Source organism: Pteropus medius, unplaced genomic scaffold (genome assembly GCF_902729225.1).
Source record: "Pteropus medius unplaced genomic scaffold, Ma_sr-lr_union100, whole genome shotgun sequence".
Classification (NCBI taxonomy): Eukaryota; Metazoa; Chordata; class Mammalia; order Chiroptera; family Pteropodidae; genus Pteropus; species Pteropus medius.
The window spans coordinates 6,290,756-6,308,597 of record NW_024344241.1 but is presented as its reverse complement, the minus strand read 5'-3'; the positions used below and the strand labels follow the sequence as shown (position 1 = coordinate 6,308,597).

Here is a 17,842-nt window from a genome sequence, read left to right as displayed (position 1 = left end):
TGGAGGGGCCACCTCGCCAGGAGCCATGGCTAACACCCAGCACGGTCACTTTCAAGGGTGCACATGTCGTTGGAGATATCACACTCAGACCACTTTAAGTTCACTGCCTGTGCCCAAGGGGGAGGTCGACTCCAATCTGTTACTCATAACATAATGCTTATGTCTGGTTCTGGACTCTAGATCTGGTATCTGTGTCTCATGGGGGACTTCTTACTTAAAGTTGCTGAAAACCCTACCAAACCACTTCAGTGGGAACTAATTATGGAAAAGGCTAGTCTAATTTAGACATTTTGAACACAAATACCTTTTACATCCAAATAAATGTTTCCTTTTCAAGTAATTAACCATTATCCTAAACAGAGGTTCAAAGGACCTACTTCAATGAGTGACTAGATCATTAGCAACATTTATTTGTACATAAATATCCTAAGGCAGCTTTTCGTAATCTGTTTCCCTAGGTAGATCAAACGTGCCCACTGACACTTGGTTTGCACCATTTATGTGCTTAGCAAACCACTACTTCACAGAGGGCAGGGGACCGTGGCTGAGCCGTGGTAATTCCTAGCACTGTGGATCACCCCTGTGCAGCTCCTGAGCCTGCGCAACTCTCCCTCTGTGGGTTATGGAGAGGCCGCGGTCTCTCTAGGCTTAGTCCTGGCCATCTGTCGGGTGTGGTTAGGAAATACAATGAACTTTTATATTAGTCTAGACCAAGATTTCTCAAGCTTGGCACATTTTGAGCTACATCTTTCTTTGTTTGTGGGAGCTATCCTGTGCATTGCAGGATGTTTAGCAGCACCCCAGTCTCCACCCACTGGATGCCAGTAGCACCCCTCCCTCCCCAGCTGTGATAACCAAAAATGTTTCCAGACATCGCCAAATATCTCCTGGTGAAAATCATCCAGAGAACTTTTTTAAACAACTGATGCTTGAGTCCCACAGGTATTTGCAAAAGTTCCACAGGTAATTCTAAGTGCTCCAAACACCACCACTTCTGTTCCCAGTCCTAGATCAGACAGACAAGTTCAATAAGGAGCTTTCATTAGAAGAAAAGGCATTGTGACTTAGAGCTCTGAAAAAAGTACTCCATAGCTCATTATGATTTCAAGTTTTATTAGCTATTTCAGATAAATTATATCACTCTTCTTGTCTTCAATAACTCACTGAAATTTGACTTTATATCTGAGTTGACCTACATATCTGTCCTCTTCTTCCTATTCTTGTCATCCTAGCATAAGCTCACCTTACCTAGATGAGAGTGACAGCCCCTTCACCACCTCTTTACCTACACCACTCAAGAAGTGTTAATTAAGCATCTACTAGGTCCAGGTCCTGAAGATATGTAACTGGGCCAGGAGAGAGTGGTGGAGAACTGGAGTGGAGGAACAGAGAGTTGGGAAAGGCCTAAGGAAGATGACAGAATGACAGGAAGGGGAGGTAGACTCTGGGCTGAAGGAACATCATTTGCAAAGGTCAGTGTTGTTTGAGAAATGATCAGGAGCTAGAGCACAGGGTCCTTGTGCAGGCAAGATGGGGACAGCAGGACAAGCAAACAGTACAGATTATCAGGGACCTTGAAAATCTACCAACCAGGCGCAACTTCATCAGACAGTCCATGGAGAGCCATGAAGTTATTTGAAGCAGGGGAGTTAAAGAGCCACTCAGCTACAATTTAGGACCAAAACATTGGAACTTGAGGCAAGGGGTGGGGACAGATAAGATCAGAGACCAGGTGAGAACCCCAGTCCAGCGGGTAACCAAATACACAGGTCTAGGGCTTCAAGGAAATATCCAGGTTACAGATAAAGATCTGGGGCTGCTATACTCAGTGTGTGTGCTGGGACTCAGGTGTTAAGGGCTAATCTTGTCCTCCTCACCAGAAAAACCTTGTATGTTGAAGTCCTGACCCATAGTATCTCAAAATTTGGAGATGTGATCTACAAAGGTGAACAACTTAAAATGAGGTCATTAGGGTGGACCCTAATCCAATAGGACTGCTGTCCTTGTAAGAAAAGAATAGGACACAGACAAACACAGAGGGAAGACCAACTGAGGACACAGGGAAAGGGCAGCATCCACAAGCCAAGGAGGGATGCGTCAGAAGGAACAAATCCTGCTGACATCTTGATCTTGGACTTTTAGTTTCCAGAACTGTGAGAAAATAAATTTCTGTTGTTTAAGCCCCCAAGTCTGTGGTACTTGTTTCAGCAGCCCAAGCTAACTGATACACCTGGAAGCTAACTAGCTTAAGCAGGTGAGTGAGTGAAAGGATTCACAAAGGAGACTGGGAGAAGAGGAGCAGACATGGAGGCAGAAGGAAAATCAAGAGAAAACAGCACTCACCCTGTCACAAGGAGAGAGTGTTGAGGACTTCACAGTCACTGCCAAGGCCACAGAGAGGCCAATGGAAATCTCTGAAGCGGTCATGAGGGACCTGACATCAAGCAAGCCTGACACTATCTGGGGTACAGAGACCATGTGGCTTGGGCAAGGCAGGGACACTGGGCACCGCTGGTGGTTCCCAGGAGCACAAACAGAAAAGGAAAGGGCAGCTGCCTCTTCCTCTTAATTTGTGAGGGGGCTTGTTGAGGTGGTTTTCAAGAAGGCCCAGGTGGAGGCTAGAGAGGCAGAGGCTGAGGTCTGCTGCGTGTGTCCTGAGGATAACAGCATGGATGGCACCGAGCACCGAAACAGACATAAGCCTAGGGCTGGAGCATTTCCCTCCTGGATCTCTTCTGTCATTTATCTGTTTACAAACCTCAGACACTTCATTGTCTACTGGGTGAAAAATCAAACTGATCCCTAGGAACTGACTTTAGGGACCTGTGAAATTGGGTCCCAGGTCTTCCTCCATATTCCTGCACCTTGCATACGTCCCTTCCCAGCATTTGTCAGCTCCTCAGCAGAAGATGCCCTTTCCCCACCCTTCCCAGCTATCCAAACCCCAGCATTCCTTTGGGCTGGCTCACATGCCATAGCACCCTGGCCTCCCTGCCCGCCTGGATGGTGGGCACCCCTTGGACCCATGCATATACCCCAACTGCCCTGCCTGCCTGTGGGGACTTCTGCACCCCATGCCCTCAGCTTCCAGCCTTGCACTAGTCACAGCTCACCCCTCACACCCTCCTCCCAGCTCATCCTACACTGTGCCTGGAATCCAAATGTCTGAGCTATACCACTAGCTCCTTCTCCAGAGCAGAGACGACCTTCTATCCAACCGTGTCACCTACCAAGGGCAGAAGAGAAGGTATGCCGAAAAGCAGATGCTCTAAGAGAAAAACGAGGGGCAAGCGCTACACAGGTGGCTGCAGAAATCACCTCTGACAGAGGAGGGAAGGAATGGAGAGGTTGTATGTAACTGTCTTCAAAAAGTAGGACAACACTACGTCCACAGCAGCATTATTCACAACAGCCAAAAGAGGTGGAAGCAACCTAAGTGTCCATTGATGAATAAATGAACAAAATGTGGTATACACATACAATATACACATACAAAATGTGGTATACACATACAATATTGTTCTGACATGCTACAACATGGATGAACCTTGAAGATATTATGCTAAGTGAAACAACCCAGACACAAAAGAACAAATACTGTATGATTCCACTTATAAGACGTTCTTAGAGCAGTCAAATTCATAGAGAAAAAAGTAGAATGGTGGCTTCCAGAGCCTGGGGAATGGGGAGTTCAGAGGTTCAATCTGGAAAGATGAAAAAGTTCTGGAGATGGATGGTGGTGATGGTTGCGCAGTGATATGAATGTACTTAATGCCACTGAACGGTACACTTAAAAATGGTTAAGATGGTAAATTTTGTGTTATGTGTATTTCACCGCAATTTTAAAAGTTATTTAAGTAGGGCAAAAAATCCTGTTTACTGCAAGTGCTCATGTATATCTGAGAACAGTGGAATTCTTCAGTATGTAACAATCAAGGGTGCCCAATTTGTAAAGCATCTTTTAATCTAATCTGAGAGGAAACACACTGTAGTGCAAATTACGATGCTGAGTGCATAACCCATCCATAATTTAATATGACTACTAGGATGCTTGTGGCTATTTCATGCCAGTATATATCCTTAGCATTTATTCTTTAAATGATACTATGAAATAAAGTGTTACCTAGCAGAATTAAATTATGTAAAGGACTGACCCTCCTTCCCACTTAGAAAAAAGCTGATAAACACTTAACTGGCATTCCTAATGACTTAACATTCTTTACCACACATTCCTATGACTCAGCTCTTTGGTTCACTGCTCAGAAAAATAAACCAACTGTCCAGCTTCAGGAGCAGTGTTTTCAGATGTAAGAAGGTGCCCTGGTTCCTTCATGCTGTTGCACACCTTGAGCTAACTAAGTACCTAAAACAAAATTGGTTAGGCCTTTGTCAAGCTATTCTCTGGGAACAACAGGCCCGTAAAAAGTATATGTCACTTTTACTGCAAGAAACCTAGAAAAAGAAATAAAACACAACAAAGGAGTAGAGAAGCAGAAGAGATATTGAAAAGTTAGGAAAAAAGAATTGGAAAGTTTCAGGAACGTTTGCTTAGCTTTGTAGTGGTAACAATCAGCTTTCTGAAAGATGGCAGGCTGGAGGTCACTAGAAGCAGTGCCCAGCTCAGAAAGGGCCCCACATTTGGCTTAATTCTTAATAATTTTTGAACAAGGGGCTCTGCATTTTCATTTTTCACTGGGCCCCACAAGTTATGTAGCTGGTCTTGACTAGAAGAAAGGTTTGGAAAAACAGAGAGACTCACCTTGTGTGGGGCAGGGGTGGTGGATAATTTGCAAAACTGTTTCAGTGACTGCCCAAGGGCTTGTTCCAAGCTCCCTCAGTGATCTGGAGCGAATGATTAAGGCCATCTATAACTATTTCTAGAATATAAGCCTCAGGAGGGGTATTCTTGCCAATTCTATACTAAACTTAAACAGCTTAAGCAGCTAGGTAAGTTACATCCTGAGTGCTTGGGAAGAAAAAGAATACTTTGTTTAAAGCATTTAATAGTCAAATCATTAATATTCAATAATTCCCAATTAACTACCAAAAAGAGCCTAACCCCTTCTACACCAATGAAGAAAAGCTACTACCAGCCCGTTCCATGGATTGAAGGAGCTGCCCACACACATGTACACACAGCCCTGAGTAACCCAACCCATTGCTCTAAAGCTTGCCTTTCCCTACCCGAGCCCAAGCTGGAAATCAGATTCACATCCAGGAACCTGGAGTTAGACAGAGGAATACAGGCAGTTGTGCCGGCCATTGCTTGATCAGGGGCCAGGTGAGCAAAAGCAGAGGGCAAAGCCAGTCTGGAGGGGGAACAAAGCTGACTTCTGGAGAGGGGGATGAGAGCATGTGTGGTTTCTGAAAGAACCATGGTGGCAGCAGGCCTCCTGAGAGATACCCCACCCTCACCAACATTTTCTGGTCTCAGATCCCACCCTGAGCCATCCCTGCTTCCTTTGAATAAATTTTTCATTTCGTTAATGTAATTTGAAATTTGTTTTCTTGCAACCAAAAGTCATAAGAGAGGTTTGATGAAGTATAATACTATGCAAATGGATGGCCTAGAGGGCCCCCTGGCAGTGTTCTATTACAGCAACGATTTATTTTAGGGGAAATCCACTTAAATCAATCAATAGCCACTGCCCCCCCTTTCCTAGAAAAGTGGGCTTTGTCAATTTGTGGGTCACCTGTTGGGAGGGAGGTCTGCCCATGTATAACGACCAGCACTGAGTAAATGCTGAGCAAATGAAAGAGCAAAACTACTAAATCCCAACTCAAAGAAGATCAAAGTCTATGGACTACTAAGGTCAGAGTCAATATTCTCCCATGAAAACTCAGTGAGGATAAACACTCCAGGTGGGACAGGGCAGCTCTACAGGTGGGCCCTTGGCCCTCAAATTCTCTCAGATCTCTGCTGTCACAGCTCAAGGTTACCATCAACTCTCTAATTGCATTTTCTCTCTGATCCCTTTCTCACCTGGCACAGTTAACCCAGACTTCTATACACAATGAGAACTCCCATCTTCAGGGTCATGGAAAATCCTTTCCTTTTCAGATCCCCTTTGAGCCCTGTGGCTGGTGACCTGTTTTGTTTGCAGATTAGAGCTCTGAAAACAAACATCCCCCTTAGAGTCTTTCCGATCAAGCATCTTAAAGGCACACCTGGCTCCCATGCCATCAGAGCCTTCCTGGGGAAGGAGCTCCCAAGGAATAACCACCCTTCCAGGTGTGGCCTATCAGCTCCTCTCCACCTAAGCATTTCTCAGATGACTTATTCAGCTAGCTCTTACCCCACAGGTGGTGGAAGAAGGATGAGATTTCCCAGGTGCCTCCTGTCAGCCATGTGCCTGGAAAGAGGGCAGTGGGCTCTCCCCAGATGTTCTCATTCCAACCTCAGGACAGCCTTCAAGGTAAGGCGAGCAGTGACTCACTTTACTGATGAAGTTCCTGGGCATAAGCGGCATAGTCAAGATTTGGACCCACATCTACCAAATTAAAAACTCCCACTCTTTTCATAACTCAAGTTCAGGTGAGCTCAGTCAGACATTTATGGTGAAGACATTGCGGGCAAAAGACCAGTAAGACGCACCTCCAGTGGGGGATGGACAGACATCAATCTGATCACCATACAGTGAGTGCTATGACAAAGGGACAGCTGGGTGCTGGGAAGACCGGAGGGGGACTGATCTGATCTGAAGGATGAACAGGGATGACCTGGCTGACGGAAGGATGAAAGGGTGTTCCACACAAGTGAGCAATAAAGGCAGAAGGTGTAGAAATAGAGAAATCTGTCCAGAGAGGTGGTTTGCACAAGCCCACGCTCACAAAGCAACAGTATAACCAAGCACACCTCAACTTGCAGTAACCAACGCGTAGAGTTATGATCATCCTCGGGCAGGAGACCATCTCTGATAGACCAGTTAAAGAGTTCAACCCAAAGAGAAAGAGCAGGAGCCCAGCCAGTGCTTCCTGAACCCTCTCCCCTGGTAGGGGTCACTCCAGGGTAGAGGCAAGAATGCCCTGCAGGGTGCAGAGAACTGGATTCTAACTCTAATTCTAGAGGGGCTTTGGACAAGTCAGTGACCCTCCCCCACTCCAACCCTCAGTCTTCTCATCTATGAACTTAAGACTCTAGACTAGAAGACATTATATGTTGGCTGTGACCAGGATGATTTTTTACCTACATTCGGTATTTGGCAAAGTAAAGCTCATCGAATGGAAATTATAGACCTATGATTTCTCATATCGAGGTCTTTCAGCCTTGTGGAAATTTAAGTAGCATCCTCCCCTTTTGAGCAGGAGAGCAACTGAAAACACTCGAGCATTCCAACCGTTGGAGCTGTTTCCTGTCAATAGCCCTGGGAATAGGCTCCAGACCCACTTGCCCAAAGTTTGGTCTGTACCTACAGCTCCAGCATGATTTTCTACAGCTTCTCCTCAGGACCTCTCCTTGGGCCAGTTACTTTCCTTTCGACAGCATAAACAGTCCCGGTTTCCCATGGAACGTTTGGTCAGGCTGCCTTTACCCCCTCAAAGGTCTCCGCCTTCCCCTTTGCCTACCCACAGAGCCCCAAGTCTCCACTGCAGGCACAGGGCTTGGTCCTAGGCCCTGTTCTCACCCCACACACTCTCCCTTGCCACCCTTCATTCCTACCTCATCCCCTCAATTGGCTGAGTTTATCTCATGGCTTATTATCTTAACTTTATAAGCCATTCCCTCTTCATGTTACAAGCTACACTGCCTGCTATCAATTCCAGGCTCCTAGATGACACAGGGCCCTTGCAGATGCTGCTTCCTCTCTCTGGAACTCTCTCTCATATTGCTCTTTCTCCTACTCAAACCTCAGATCGCAGATGTCAGCTTCGCTCAGAGACTAGTCAGTCTAGGCCAGGCTCCTTGTTCTAGTCTCTCATTTCCCTTTCTTTCCACACCATTTAACTCAGTTCGTAATTAAAAGGTTATTATTCAATTTGTTAAGGTGTGTCCTTCATTAATCTATAAACTCTGTGAGTTGAGCTATTTCCACCTACCCCTAATACACAGCACCATGCTTGCCTCAGAATAGGCATTCATATCTATGAAAGGAAGGAGGGATTGAAGAAAAAGGTTTACAAAAAAAAGTAAAAGGAAAAGAATGGCTCAGGATCATGCTCATTGGAGTGACAACTGCTTAACAACTGCCTTTCTGAAGAAAAAAAAAAAAACCCTGTTGTGCCAGTTTCCATGGTGTAAATGCTCCCGCCATGGCCAATTCCAAGCCACCAATGTGACATTCCTGAATGTGCAGCCTCACAGAGATGTGCACATTGGCGCAGTCAGCGGAAGCCAGGCTGGTGCTAGCACACCGCTGGTTTGTGGAAACGCCAAGACTGACATCCGGAGTCCAACATGTTTTTAAATGACATTAACTTTTGATTCAATCCTACCTTGGGCTAATGGCCAAAATGAATTAAGATTTGCAAATAATGCTGAAGGCAAAAAAGAAGAGAGAAAAGAAAAGAAAAAGAAAAAAGATGTTCTGCAGCTAGTCCAAAACAAGATGAAGGGAAAGTGAGACCCACTGCCTCGGGACAAGTGCTATCTCCTAAAAGGTGATGGAAAGAGCTGCTCAACAACTTTATCTTCCAGTCTTTCTGTCAGGACCATCAACAAATTCATTGTTTTAGGACACTGGTATGAGCAAGTCAAAGCCTGCATGAAATGCTGGTTATATCCACTGACCTAATACTTATTTCCCTTTCTAGCAATTCATTCTAATAGTTCAATAAAACCAAAAATGATCCCTGCAACACCAAATTAAACAGGTATTGAGATCATAAAACTATTAGAAGAAAACATGGATTTTTCCCTTAATATTTCAAGATTATGGAAGCCCTAATAGTAACACAAAACCCAGAAACCATAAAAGATTCATTTGACTCTATCCAGACCAAAAGTTTCTGCCTAACAAAAGCACCATAAACAAAATCGAAAGATAAATAACCGAGAAAACAATATTTACTAGACATCCAGAAGGGTTCATTTACTTTATGCATAAAATACTTCTACAAATCAGTAAGAAAATAAAGCTCCCCCAACATTCACACACACAAAGGCAAAGGACATGGAGAAAAAGTTCAAAGAAAACACAATGGCTCAATTTCAGGGAGATGTTTAACCCCCTCATAAAAAGAGAAATGCATATCATAACAATAATGAAATATAACTTCTCACATATCGAATGAGGAGACATTTAAAAGTATGGTTAACTCCCTGGTTCAGGGAGGGTATGGGGAAGGAACAGGACCTCACAAATTACTGATAGAAGTGTAAATTGGTAACAAGATCTCTGTAGAGAGCCCTTTGACCACATCTATCATAATAAAAATGCAGTCTGACCCTCCTCTTCTAAGAAAGTCATGTGTTCCAGGATTTCATTACATACTGTTTAATAGCAAAGACTGAAAACAACCTAAATGCCCCCTTAGTAGGTGACTAGTTGAATAAATTATGGCCCAGTCTTATAATGGAATACTGTGCCAACAGAAAAGAATGAGGGTTTCTCTATGTATTAATATGCATCCATCTCCGATATAGCAGGGGGAAAAAGGGTATAGAACAGTGTATATGTTATTGTTTGTGAGAGAAAAATATATCAATGAAAATATACTTAGAATATTCCTAGAAGGATAAGTAAGAAACAGGTAACCATGGTTGCTTCTGAAGAGAGAAACCTGAGGCAGAGATGGCAAAAACATGTCTGCTTTCTGTCCCATGTGCATGCATTATTTATTACAGTCAATTTCTAAAAAATAGATATGCATAAAGATGTTCACTGTTGTGTTGTATATACTAGACAAAATAAAACACTAGAATGATCTAACAGTAGGTCATTTACTATTGTAATACTTTTAAAATATTACTATTGCAATGAAATTGTAATTATTTTTAATCCAAATTAAATTATACTGAGTCACTTTAAATAATTTCTAGTCTTGAGTACCAGGAAAAGAATATAAATTACTTTTCAGGATATTTAAACAACTCTCCGGTGTCTTTACAGGATAAAAGCCAGCAATCTTTGAGAATTCATGGAGAACAGAAAAATATCAGAAGACTGGATAGATGAGCATCTCAAACTTCCTATACAGAAAAAGAATGGAGCTTAGAAAGTTTAGATGACATTGATTTTTGGCAAAATTCTAGGGATTATCCGAGGAAGTGGTGAGCAAAACAGTGCAGAATAAACTATGCAAGTTGTTAAGAGAAATATTTTAAAATAAGCAGAGTTGTGGTTTCTTAAGCTGGACTAAAATCCCATAAGTACCTGAGACTCTGGGCTGCACAAGGAATGCTGGCATGGGACAGGGAAACCAGGTGAGAAGGGCTCCTGACCCACTGGCCTCAGTTCCCCCAGAGCTGCCCTCTAAGTGACTGTGCAGGAATTTATTCGGTTCTTTTTTTCAGGAAGGCACTGACAATATCTTTCAACATGTCTGGGAGATAAAATACAGCGCTATAAATGTCATCAGGAAGTTGAACACCAGGCTCTTGCACAGAACACCTGGCCCACTCAAGTGTGTGACAACTGATTTAAACTCCAAGATAATGCTCAGTGTTCACACTGGCCTTGGATTACTCAACATTCTTAATAAAAGGAAATATATGTGAAAATGTTTTGAAAAGTTTATAGGGCCACACAAAAGAAAGTTGGCATTATGATTATTATTTTGAATGCACTGCAAATTCTAGAACAGATAAAAAATACCAAGGACCAAGGCAAAAATAGAAAGATAAAAAGATCCTAATAGGAGAGATCTAATAACCTCAAACTATTAAGATGAAACCTATATCATGCACCATGTCACACAAGGGTAGGCTGAGAAAGCCCTGACATAGCACAATCCCATACAGGTTTGGCGACCATGGTCTCAAGATAATTAGAAGCATGTCATGTCTACTAAAAGCCTTAATGCATCAACTGTAGGCTCTATTCATGGACACAGTGTCCATCCTTCTTCTTTTCTCTTTAGATGACACAGGGCCTGCCAAGTTGCATGTATTCTGGGTGCCATGCTTAAGAGAAACACATGTCAAGTGGAGCAATCAGTATGGCATATTTTGTCATATATGGAAATGAGTGAAGGAGCCGGCGATTTCTTAGCCAGGAAAGAAACTACATACTTGGACATCCTCAAGCATCTGAACATGTATTTTATGAAAGAAAAAGAATAATTCAGAGGAACAAGATGCACAAGTAAGCATGAGATGACCCAAGTTATAGTCACCAAAAAACATGCCTCTCTGCAAGGAAGAGCAACTATGGAGTAGGCTGCCTGGTTAATGGGGGGTCCCTTCTCATTATGGATGGGATATCCATGTCAGGGATCTCATTCAGGAGGGGAGAGAGGTTTGTCAGCCTCAAGATCCCTTTTAACTATAATAACCCAGGATTCTAACTGGCTTGACAGTTTCATGTGTGTAGGTGCTATTGTAGCATATACAATAGGCTATATAATACATAATATAAGACAGATAATATATATCAATAACATATTTAATATACCATATAATAAATATGATACAATATAACATAATACAATATAATACATGTTTCACATTTCTTCTGTATCCCCCTTCGCACCTAACACCTAAGGATAGAATAGGGTGTATATTGTAGGGGCACATATGTGCTGAAGGAAGTCTAATGATACAGACATTTTGTGGGAAGATCATGGTATAGAGTTGGGAAAGAACTTTCATCTCCTTCTGCTCACAAAGGGGACAGGCACCTGATCTCTAGAATTCAGCACCTATTGCAGTATAAATTCATATTTGTACATCTGATCGTGTATCCAATGTGCACAGCCAGCAGAGGAGAAAGTCTGCCTTAGCACATACCGAAAATGTGCTTAAAAAGCTCTCTAAAGCATTTGTTATGGAACAGAACACTGTGGAAAGACAGTCCTTTATTTAGATCTCATTTGTGCATGAAAATCGATATGTCCTTTCCAGTCCTTATCTTACAAGAAAATGTGTCTCTAACTATTGTCCCAAAGTCTTCTCCTCCCAGTCTTGCCTTGTCAGCTATATGTAACTATGACTTATCTAGCACCCCCAAAACATACTGCACACATCAAGTGTTAATTTAGGAAAACTGTCCAGCTCTCCAATATGTCTGCACAGCCTGTTTTCAAGAACTATTCTAGTTCTTGCCTCCCACCATCCATGGCAGAGTGTGAATAGCTTGTTTCTGGGTCTCTACCATAAGACAATGATGCTCTATCCCACTTCCTATCTTTTAAGTCCACCTTTCCTCTGCCTCCAGGACAGAATATCTTCTACTACATACAGTTGCTTTGATCTATACTATTCCTCCTCTACTTTAAAAAGGGGTTTAAAGTATTTGAAAATGTTGCCAAATCCTTACTTTCACATAAATATAAAGAGTATTAAAACAGTCACTGGCATCATTGTTCTTAATTTTTCCATTCTGGTAAACAAAAAACAAATACTGCCCTCCATGGCTGGAAAACAGAGTCACAGAAATAACTTTGGGAAGGCCAGCCTGATGGGGGTAGGGGGCCAGTGGTTTGAGGTGAACTAAGCTGGAAGGACCTTCCCCATTAACAGCTAATCCAGACAGTTCCCACAGGACAGATCATTTCTTGCCAGGTTGGTACAAGATTAAAACAAGGTTTGCGATGATGTAAGAGTTTCATCTTACACATTCATGAGCTACAACTGTTTACTAACATGCATTTTGGGCAAAAAAAATACATGCACACTGAGTATCATGAACTGTTAAATTTCAGTCTCACGTTTAAACAAGGCAGTTTAAAACTCTGCCCAGAACTGCCCATAAGGGGAAGTGGTCTACATTTACTTTGAAATGCAAATTACTACAAATTTCTTAACAAACTAGCATACAATATCTCTTACATGTTAAAAAAAATCCAGAAAATTATAGATGTCTTGGACACTGATTTTCTAACATTGCCCATTTTCCATTTTTATGCTGGCCACACATCTCTCACCAAACATTCCAGTTCACATTCACACAATGCAATACTTCTGCTAGAGGGGCTTCACTGGACTAAGAGCAAGTGGGAAGCTCAACTAAACCAAGGTCTCAGTGCCTCAGACAGAAGCAGCTGCTATGTAAGAGCAGTGGTGGTCTCGAAATACTAAACACATTCTCAGTGTCCTTCCTACACTCCAGTGATATTTACTATAGCCCTGAGAAAACCCTGGAGAGAACACTGGTGTGGCAAAGTCTAAAGCTAAATAAGCCCCTCTTTGGAGAGGACTGAGCCTGGGGAGGGAGAAAAGGGAATTTTCAAAAGCTCTTTGCTTCTCTGGCTAAACTTCGGTTCCTTAGTTGGCTTTAGTCTGTTTCCAAACCAAGCTGGGGAAAAGCTGAGGTCTGCCAGAAAGAACATCTGGGATTAGGGCACTATTCTCATAGATAGATATTTCTTTGTGGAAGACATAGAGACAACTAGCAAGGCAGAAGAGCAAAGACCTACCAGCAAACCTTGAATGAGGTGGGTCCTCCAAAGCTGACTTGGTGACAGACAGGTCAGCGGCCTTACCTTCCATCCGCCACCCCCGCCACCACTACCCTAATGAGGGTGACAGCTTCCATCCGCCACCCCTACCCTAATGAGGCTGACAGCTCTAAGGGTGGGAGAAGGAAGCTCGAGTCTTTTTAGGGGGAGGATGCTCTTTCGCTATGAATACTGGGACAAGAGTTTGGGTGCAAACTAGGAAAGACCATGGTGCCCCTTAGAGTTGGGAGGCAGTGTCACTGCGGAGAACAGCAAAAAGCTCTCTCTTCACACCCAAGTAAATGCATTTCGTTTGGGGGACTGAAGGCGATTAAGCCGAGTACACACAGGCTAGCATCACTTTAGGGACTTCTATTCTCGGCTTCCTCGGGCTTGGACCTCGGTTTGCATGGAGAGAGACTGAGGGAAGAATGGAAACCTACGAGTTGAAAAGGGCTCAGGAGAAGGACGTGGGGCTGGAGCTGGTAGCGGGCCTTACCTTGCTGACCACGTTTTGGAGGAGGCCTGTGCGGATGCCATAGTCCCACGCGTGGCAGTCGCAGTTGGAGGTGTTGTCCCCCTTGTCCGGAGGGGGCGAGAGGGTTGGCGTGTCGCCCCTCTCCGCGCCGCTGCTGTTGCTAAGGTTGCCCACGGTCCCCCAGGCGGCAGTGGAGAAGGGGGTGGTCGGGGGGCTGGTCCAGTTGGCCACGTCGCTAGCTCCCCACCGACTGGTGGCAGTGACCCCAGCCAGCTCAGCGCCTTTGCCGGCCTCGCGACACCAGAAGTTCGGCTGGTCCAAGAGAAAGGAGTCCGAGAATTGGCTGAAACCGATGAATAACGCTGGGATCCAGGTGAGCAACACGAGGGTCTTCTGGTAGCCCCCGCCAAGGCCCCCGAGAAAGGGCAGTACCGACCCGTCGTAGTCCAGCAACAAGAGGCTTGGGGCCGCCGCCGCCGAGCAGCAGCTCGGGTGCGGGCCTCCGCCGGAGGGATGCGGGGCGGGCAGCGGCTGGATCTCCCCACCGCTGCCTGGGCCCGCGCGTCCCCCGAGGGGCACCGAGGCCGCCGCGTCCCCGGGAGGCAGGGAGCCATTCTCCTCGGCCGGGGGCGGCTGCCGCCCTGGCCCGCCGCCTGCCGCCTCGCGCCGCCGGTCTATCGCCATGGCCCGGGCCCGCGGCGCCCGCAGAGGCGCATAGAGCGCGGCGGAGGCTCCCGCGGGCGCCCCGGGCAGAGCGCGCCGGCCCGGGCGCCCGCCGCCGCCGCCGCCGCCGAGCAGGGCCCGCGGCTGGAGAGAGCGCTCTCGGCCGCCCAGGCGCGTCAGTCCGCCCCCATGTCACCGGCCCCGACCCCGCGCCCCGGGCGCTGCGGCCCCACTAGGGCGCCGGGCAGAGGGCAGCCAAAGGCCGGCCGGGGCCCTCAGCCGCCGCTGCTCATCGGCTCCGCGGCCCGGGGGCCGGCGGCCGAGCCCGCCGCTCTCCGCTGCTCCGCGCCGGGCGCGGGAGGAGGAGGAGCGGGTGCCGCGCCTTTGCCCGCCGGCTCGGCGCCCTGCGGACGGCGGTGCGGGCGGTGCGGGCAGCGCCGGCAGCGTCCGCTGCTCCACGGGCGCCCAAGATGTATTTGTCCGACCTCGGGCGCCTTCCGGAAGACGCGAGCTCGGGTCCTAGCCTGCCCAGCCGGCCGCGCTCTCCCGCTCCGCGAGTCGCCCTCTCTCCTCCTCCTGCTCTCCTTCTCCTCCCCTGCCCCCGGCCCGCCCCCTCTCCCCCCGTGGAGGTGGAGGTAACCGCGGCACCTGCTGCGCCCTGCTCCTGGGCGCGAGCGCCCCCTCCAGCCGGGACGTGCAGCCGCCGCCGCGGGATCCACCGGAGGGGGGCGGGGGAAACGGGACACTCGGGGCCCGCCCAGACTGAGGGTCCTCTCTACGTCCCCCCTCCTTGTCTGGACAGGCGGGAGAGAACTAGGCGCGCCGAGCTGCTGGCGCAGATGGACTAGGGGGTCCCGAAGGAGTCGGCGTGCGCCGGGGACGTGTGAACGCGGTGGGGTTCGCTGCTCCGCTCTCTCCTCCGCGGGGTGCCCCCAACCACGCGGTGTGCGCTGTCTCGGTGACCTCTGCTCGCTTCAGAGGTGCCCGCACTCCACTCCCTGTCACGAGCCCAAGGGTCGCCAACATTCGGGAGCAACCCTCTCGCGCTTTTTCGAGGTGCAGATACAGTTAATTTTTGTGTCCACAGAGTAGGGTAAAGGAGGCTCATTTGCCAGTTTCAGGTTGTCTGTCACCCACAGCGTCGTGTCACCCACTCAGCACCCACTCCCAAATCGCCATTTCTTCCTCACTCCAAAATGAATGCTGTACATGTACGATGCTAGGATATGTTGCCAACACAAGTTACATATACATAAACGTGAATGGTGATGGTATTCCCCACCTCCACCCCAAAATCTTGAATTCACGTTTCGAACGCCGAGTGCACAGGCGCACACGTCTATCTGCGCACACATGAAGACAAACCTCTCCCTGCTCTCCTGTGCTCCAGCGCCAACCTTGCCCAGCCGGCGGTATATAAATAACACCAGGCCTGCGGCAAACTGCTTCATTAGCATATTCCCTTCTGCACCCAGGCACAGATAAGAATGGGGCGGCACCTTTCACCCCAGCGTCCCCACATGTTGGAGACATTTCATATTCTGAGAAGTTTATTTATGGAAGTGTTGACAGAGCAATCCTTTTCCAGCCTTATTTGGGGAGGGGGCGGGGACTATGTGAAAGAAATGCTTTTACTTTTCAAAAGGATACTTTAAACTACATATACTAAATGTATTCTTTTGCATTTCCATAATTTGTTTACATATTTAACCTGAAGTTATTTTTTTATTATGGGCAATATGTGCTTACTATGCACGTAAAATACTGGCACATCCCAGATAATTCTTTCTGAAGGCTGCCAGAGGGCTGGGCCTTGGAGTGGAGGAGGTCGCGCGGGTTTTTCTGCGTGGCTGAGAAGGGGGAGGTTAGACAACCGTGGCCCAAAGGGGCCCAAAGTGCTGCAAAAAAACATCAAACCCCCGAGAAATTGATGTCTAAACCTGCTTGTATTTAAAGAGCTTTAGGGGTGATAATGAACATTGTGTTCATAGTAATGGGTTTTTCCCCCCAAAACTTCACGGTATTATTAGCTTGACTTTTTCTTCCTTCCCCGCTCCTCATTGGGAGAGATAATGCAAAGTGCTTACTTTTAAGGCTGGAACAGAGAAAGTGCTAGCCATTTATTATTACCACCACTACTACTCTTACTATTATATAAAATATGCATTTATATTTCTGAGGTGGTAGAAATTCTCCAAATGATACATTCCCAGAATTTGGAGGCACACTTGAAAATGGTAGTCTCTAAATGTGAGTTAAAAGGAATCAATATAAGATATTTGAAATTGCTCATCTGCAGCACTGACCTAGGCATTGTAATTAAGTCAGTGGTTAGAATAAAGTTTCCCTAAATCTCTCTTGGATCAACTTGACCCCCAAATCTAGTCAAGAAGATTAAAAAGTAACTAATTTAAAATAAAGTGGGCTTCAATTCATTAACATACCACAAGTGACTTCATAGAAGAACCTAGATAAAAAAGGAATAAAAAGGAAGAATTTGACACTCTGATAGCCTCCAGGGTGAGTATTTAAGTTCACTGGCTAGTATAGGGCAGCCAATCAGGCACCTGCTATCACATTACCCTATTCTACATCACCGGACAGTACTTATCACTAAGTGCTAGTTTTCTTGTTTACTTGTTTATTGACTACCTCCCACCTCTAGATAGGTACTCAGTCATATTTCTGGTGCCTAAAACAATGCCTGATACACGTTAAGACGCTCAACACGTATTTGTTGAATAAATGAGTTTATCAAGTTATTATCACTTGATGATATTATCTATCGAGATCATATAACTCTATTTACTTTAGTTCTTAAGTCACCAAGCAACCTTTTCATATTTATTTAAGCTCTCAAATCAGCCCAAAATGAGCATTTAAATGAACGTGACAACTATATTTCTTCTTACAAGTAAGTGTGGTTAATGGATTAGCTCCCCATAAGAAGTTGTTGTGGGCAGTTATTGGCTTGCAGACGGTTGGCTTGTAGGCCAAATGCAGCTCACAAGACCACACACAATGTTTCCAGAAAAATAATTGCTAACATTTGAAAATCGTGAGATTGAACATTAAACACACACAAACACACATAGCAGAAGCTTCGACGCCCAGTTTTTGCAGGGCCATGCTTCCCTGGAATGCAGTGGAAGGGCAGGTGTTCTC

The 17,842-nt window shown here is 45.9% G+C and overlaps 1 protein-coding gene and 1 long non-coding RNA gene across 10 annotated transcripts in view; one reads left to right on the top strand and one right to left on the bottom strand.

Annotated features, from left to right (window-relative positions):
- SLC22A23 (solute carrier family 22 member 23) overlaps positions 1 to 15,262 on the bottom strand; it is a 174,471-nt gene extending 159,209 nt beyond the window's left edge. For 2 of the 9 annotated variants that reach the window (XM_039869441.1, XM_039869440.1), the window contains exon 1: positions 14,036 to 14,765. In XM_039869441.1, the coding sequence (XP_039725375.1) occupies positions 14,036 to 14,698 (663 nt within the window). In that variant the 5' untranslated portion in view covers positions 14,699 to 14,765. Of the gene's footprint in view, positions 1 to 14,035 lie in introns of all 9 variants that reach the window. The other 7 variants (XM_039869443.1, XM_039869442.1, XR_005654215.1 and 4 more) reach the window with 6 other exon arrangements.
- The window catches only part of LOC120607706 (uncharacterized), a 41,325-nt gene continuing 37,738 nt past the window's right edge, over positions 14,256 to 17,842 (top strand). Inside the window, exon 1 of the long non-coding RNA XR_005654217.1 lies at positions 14,256 to 14,387. This is a non-coding gene — a long non-coding RNA (uncharacterized LOC120607706). The remainder of the gene's footprint in view (positions 14,388 to 17,842) is intronic.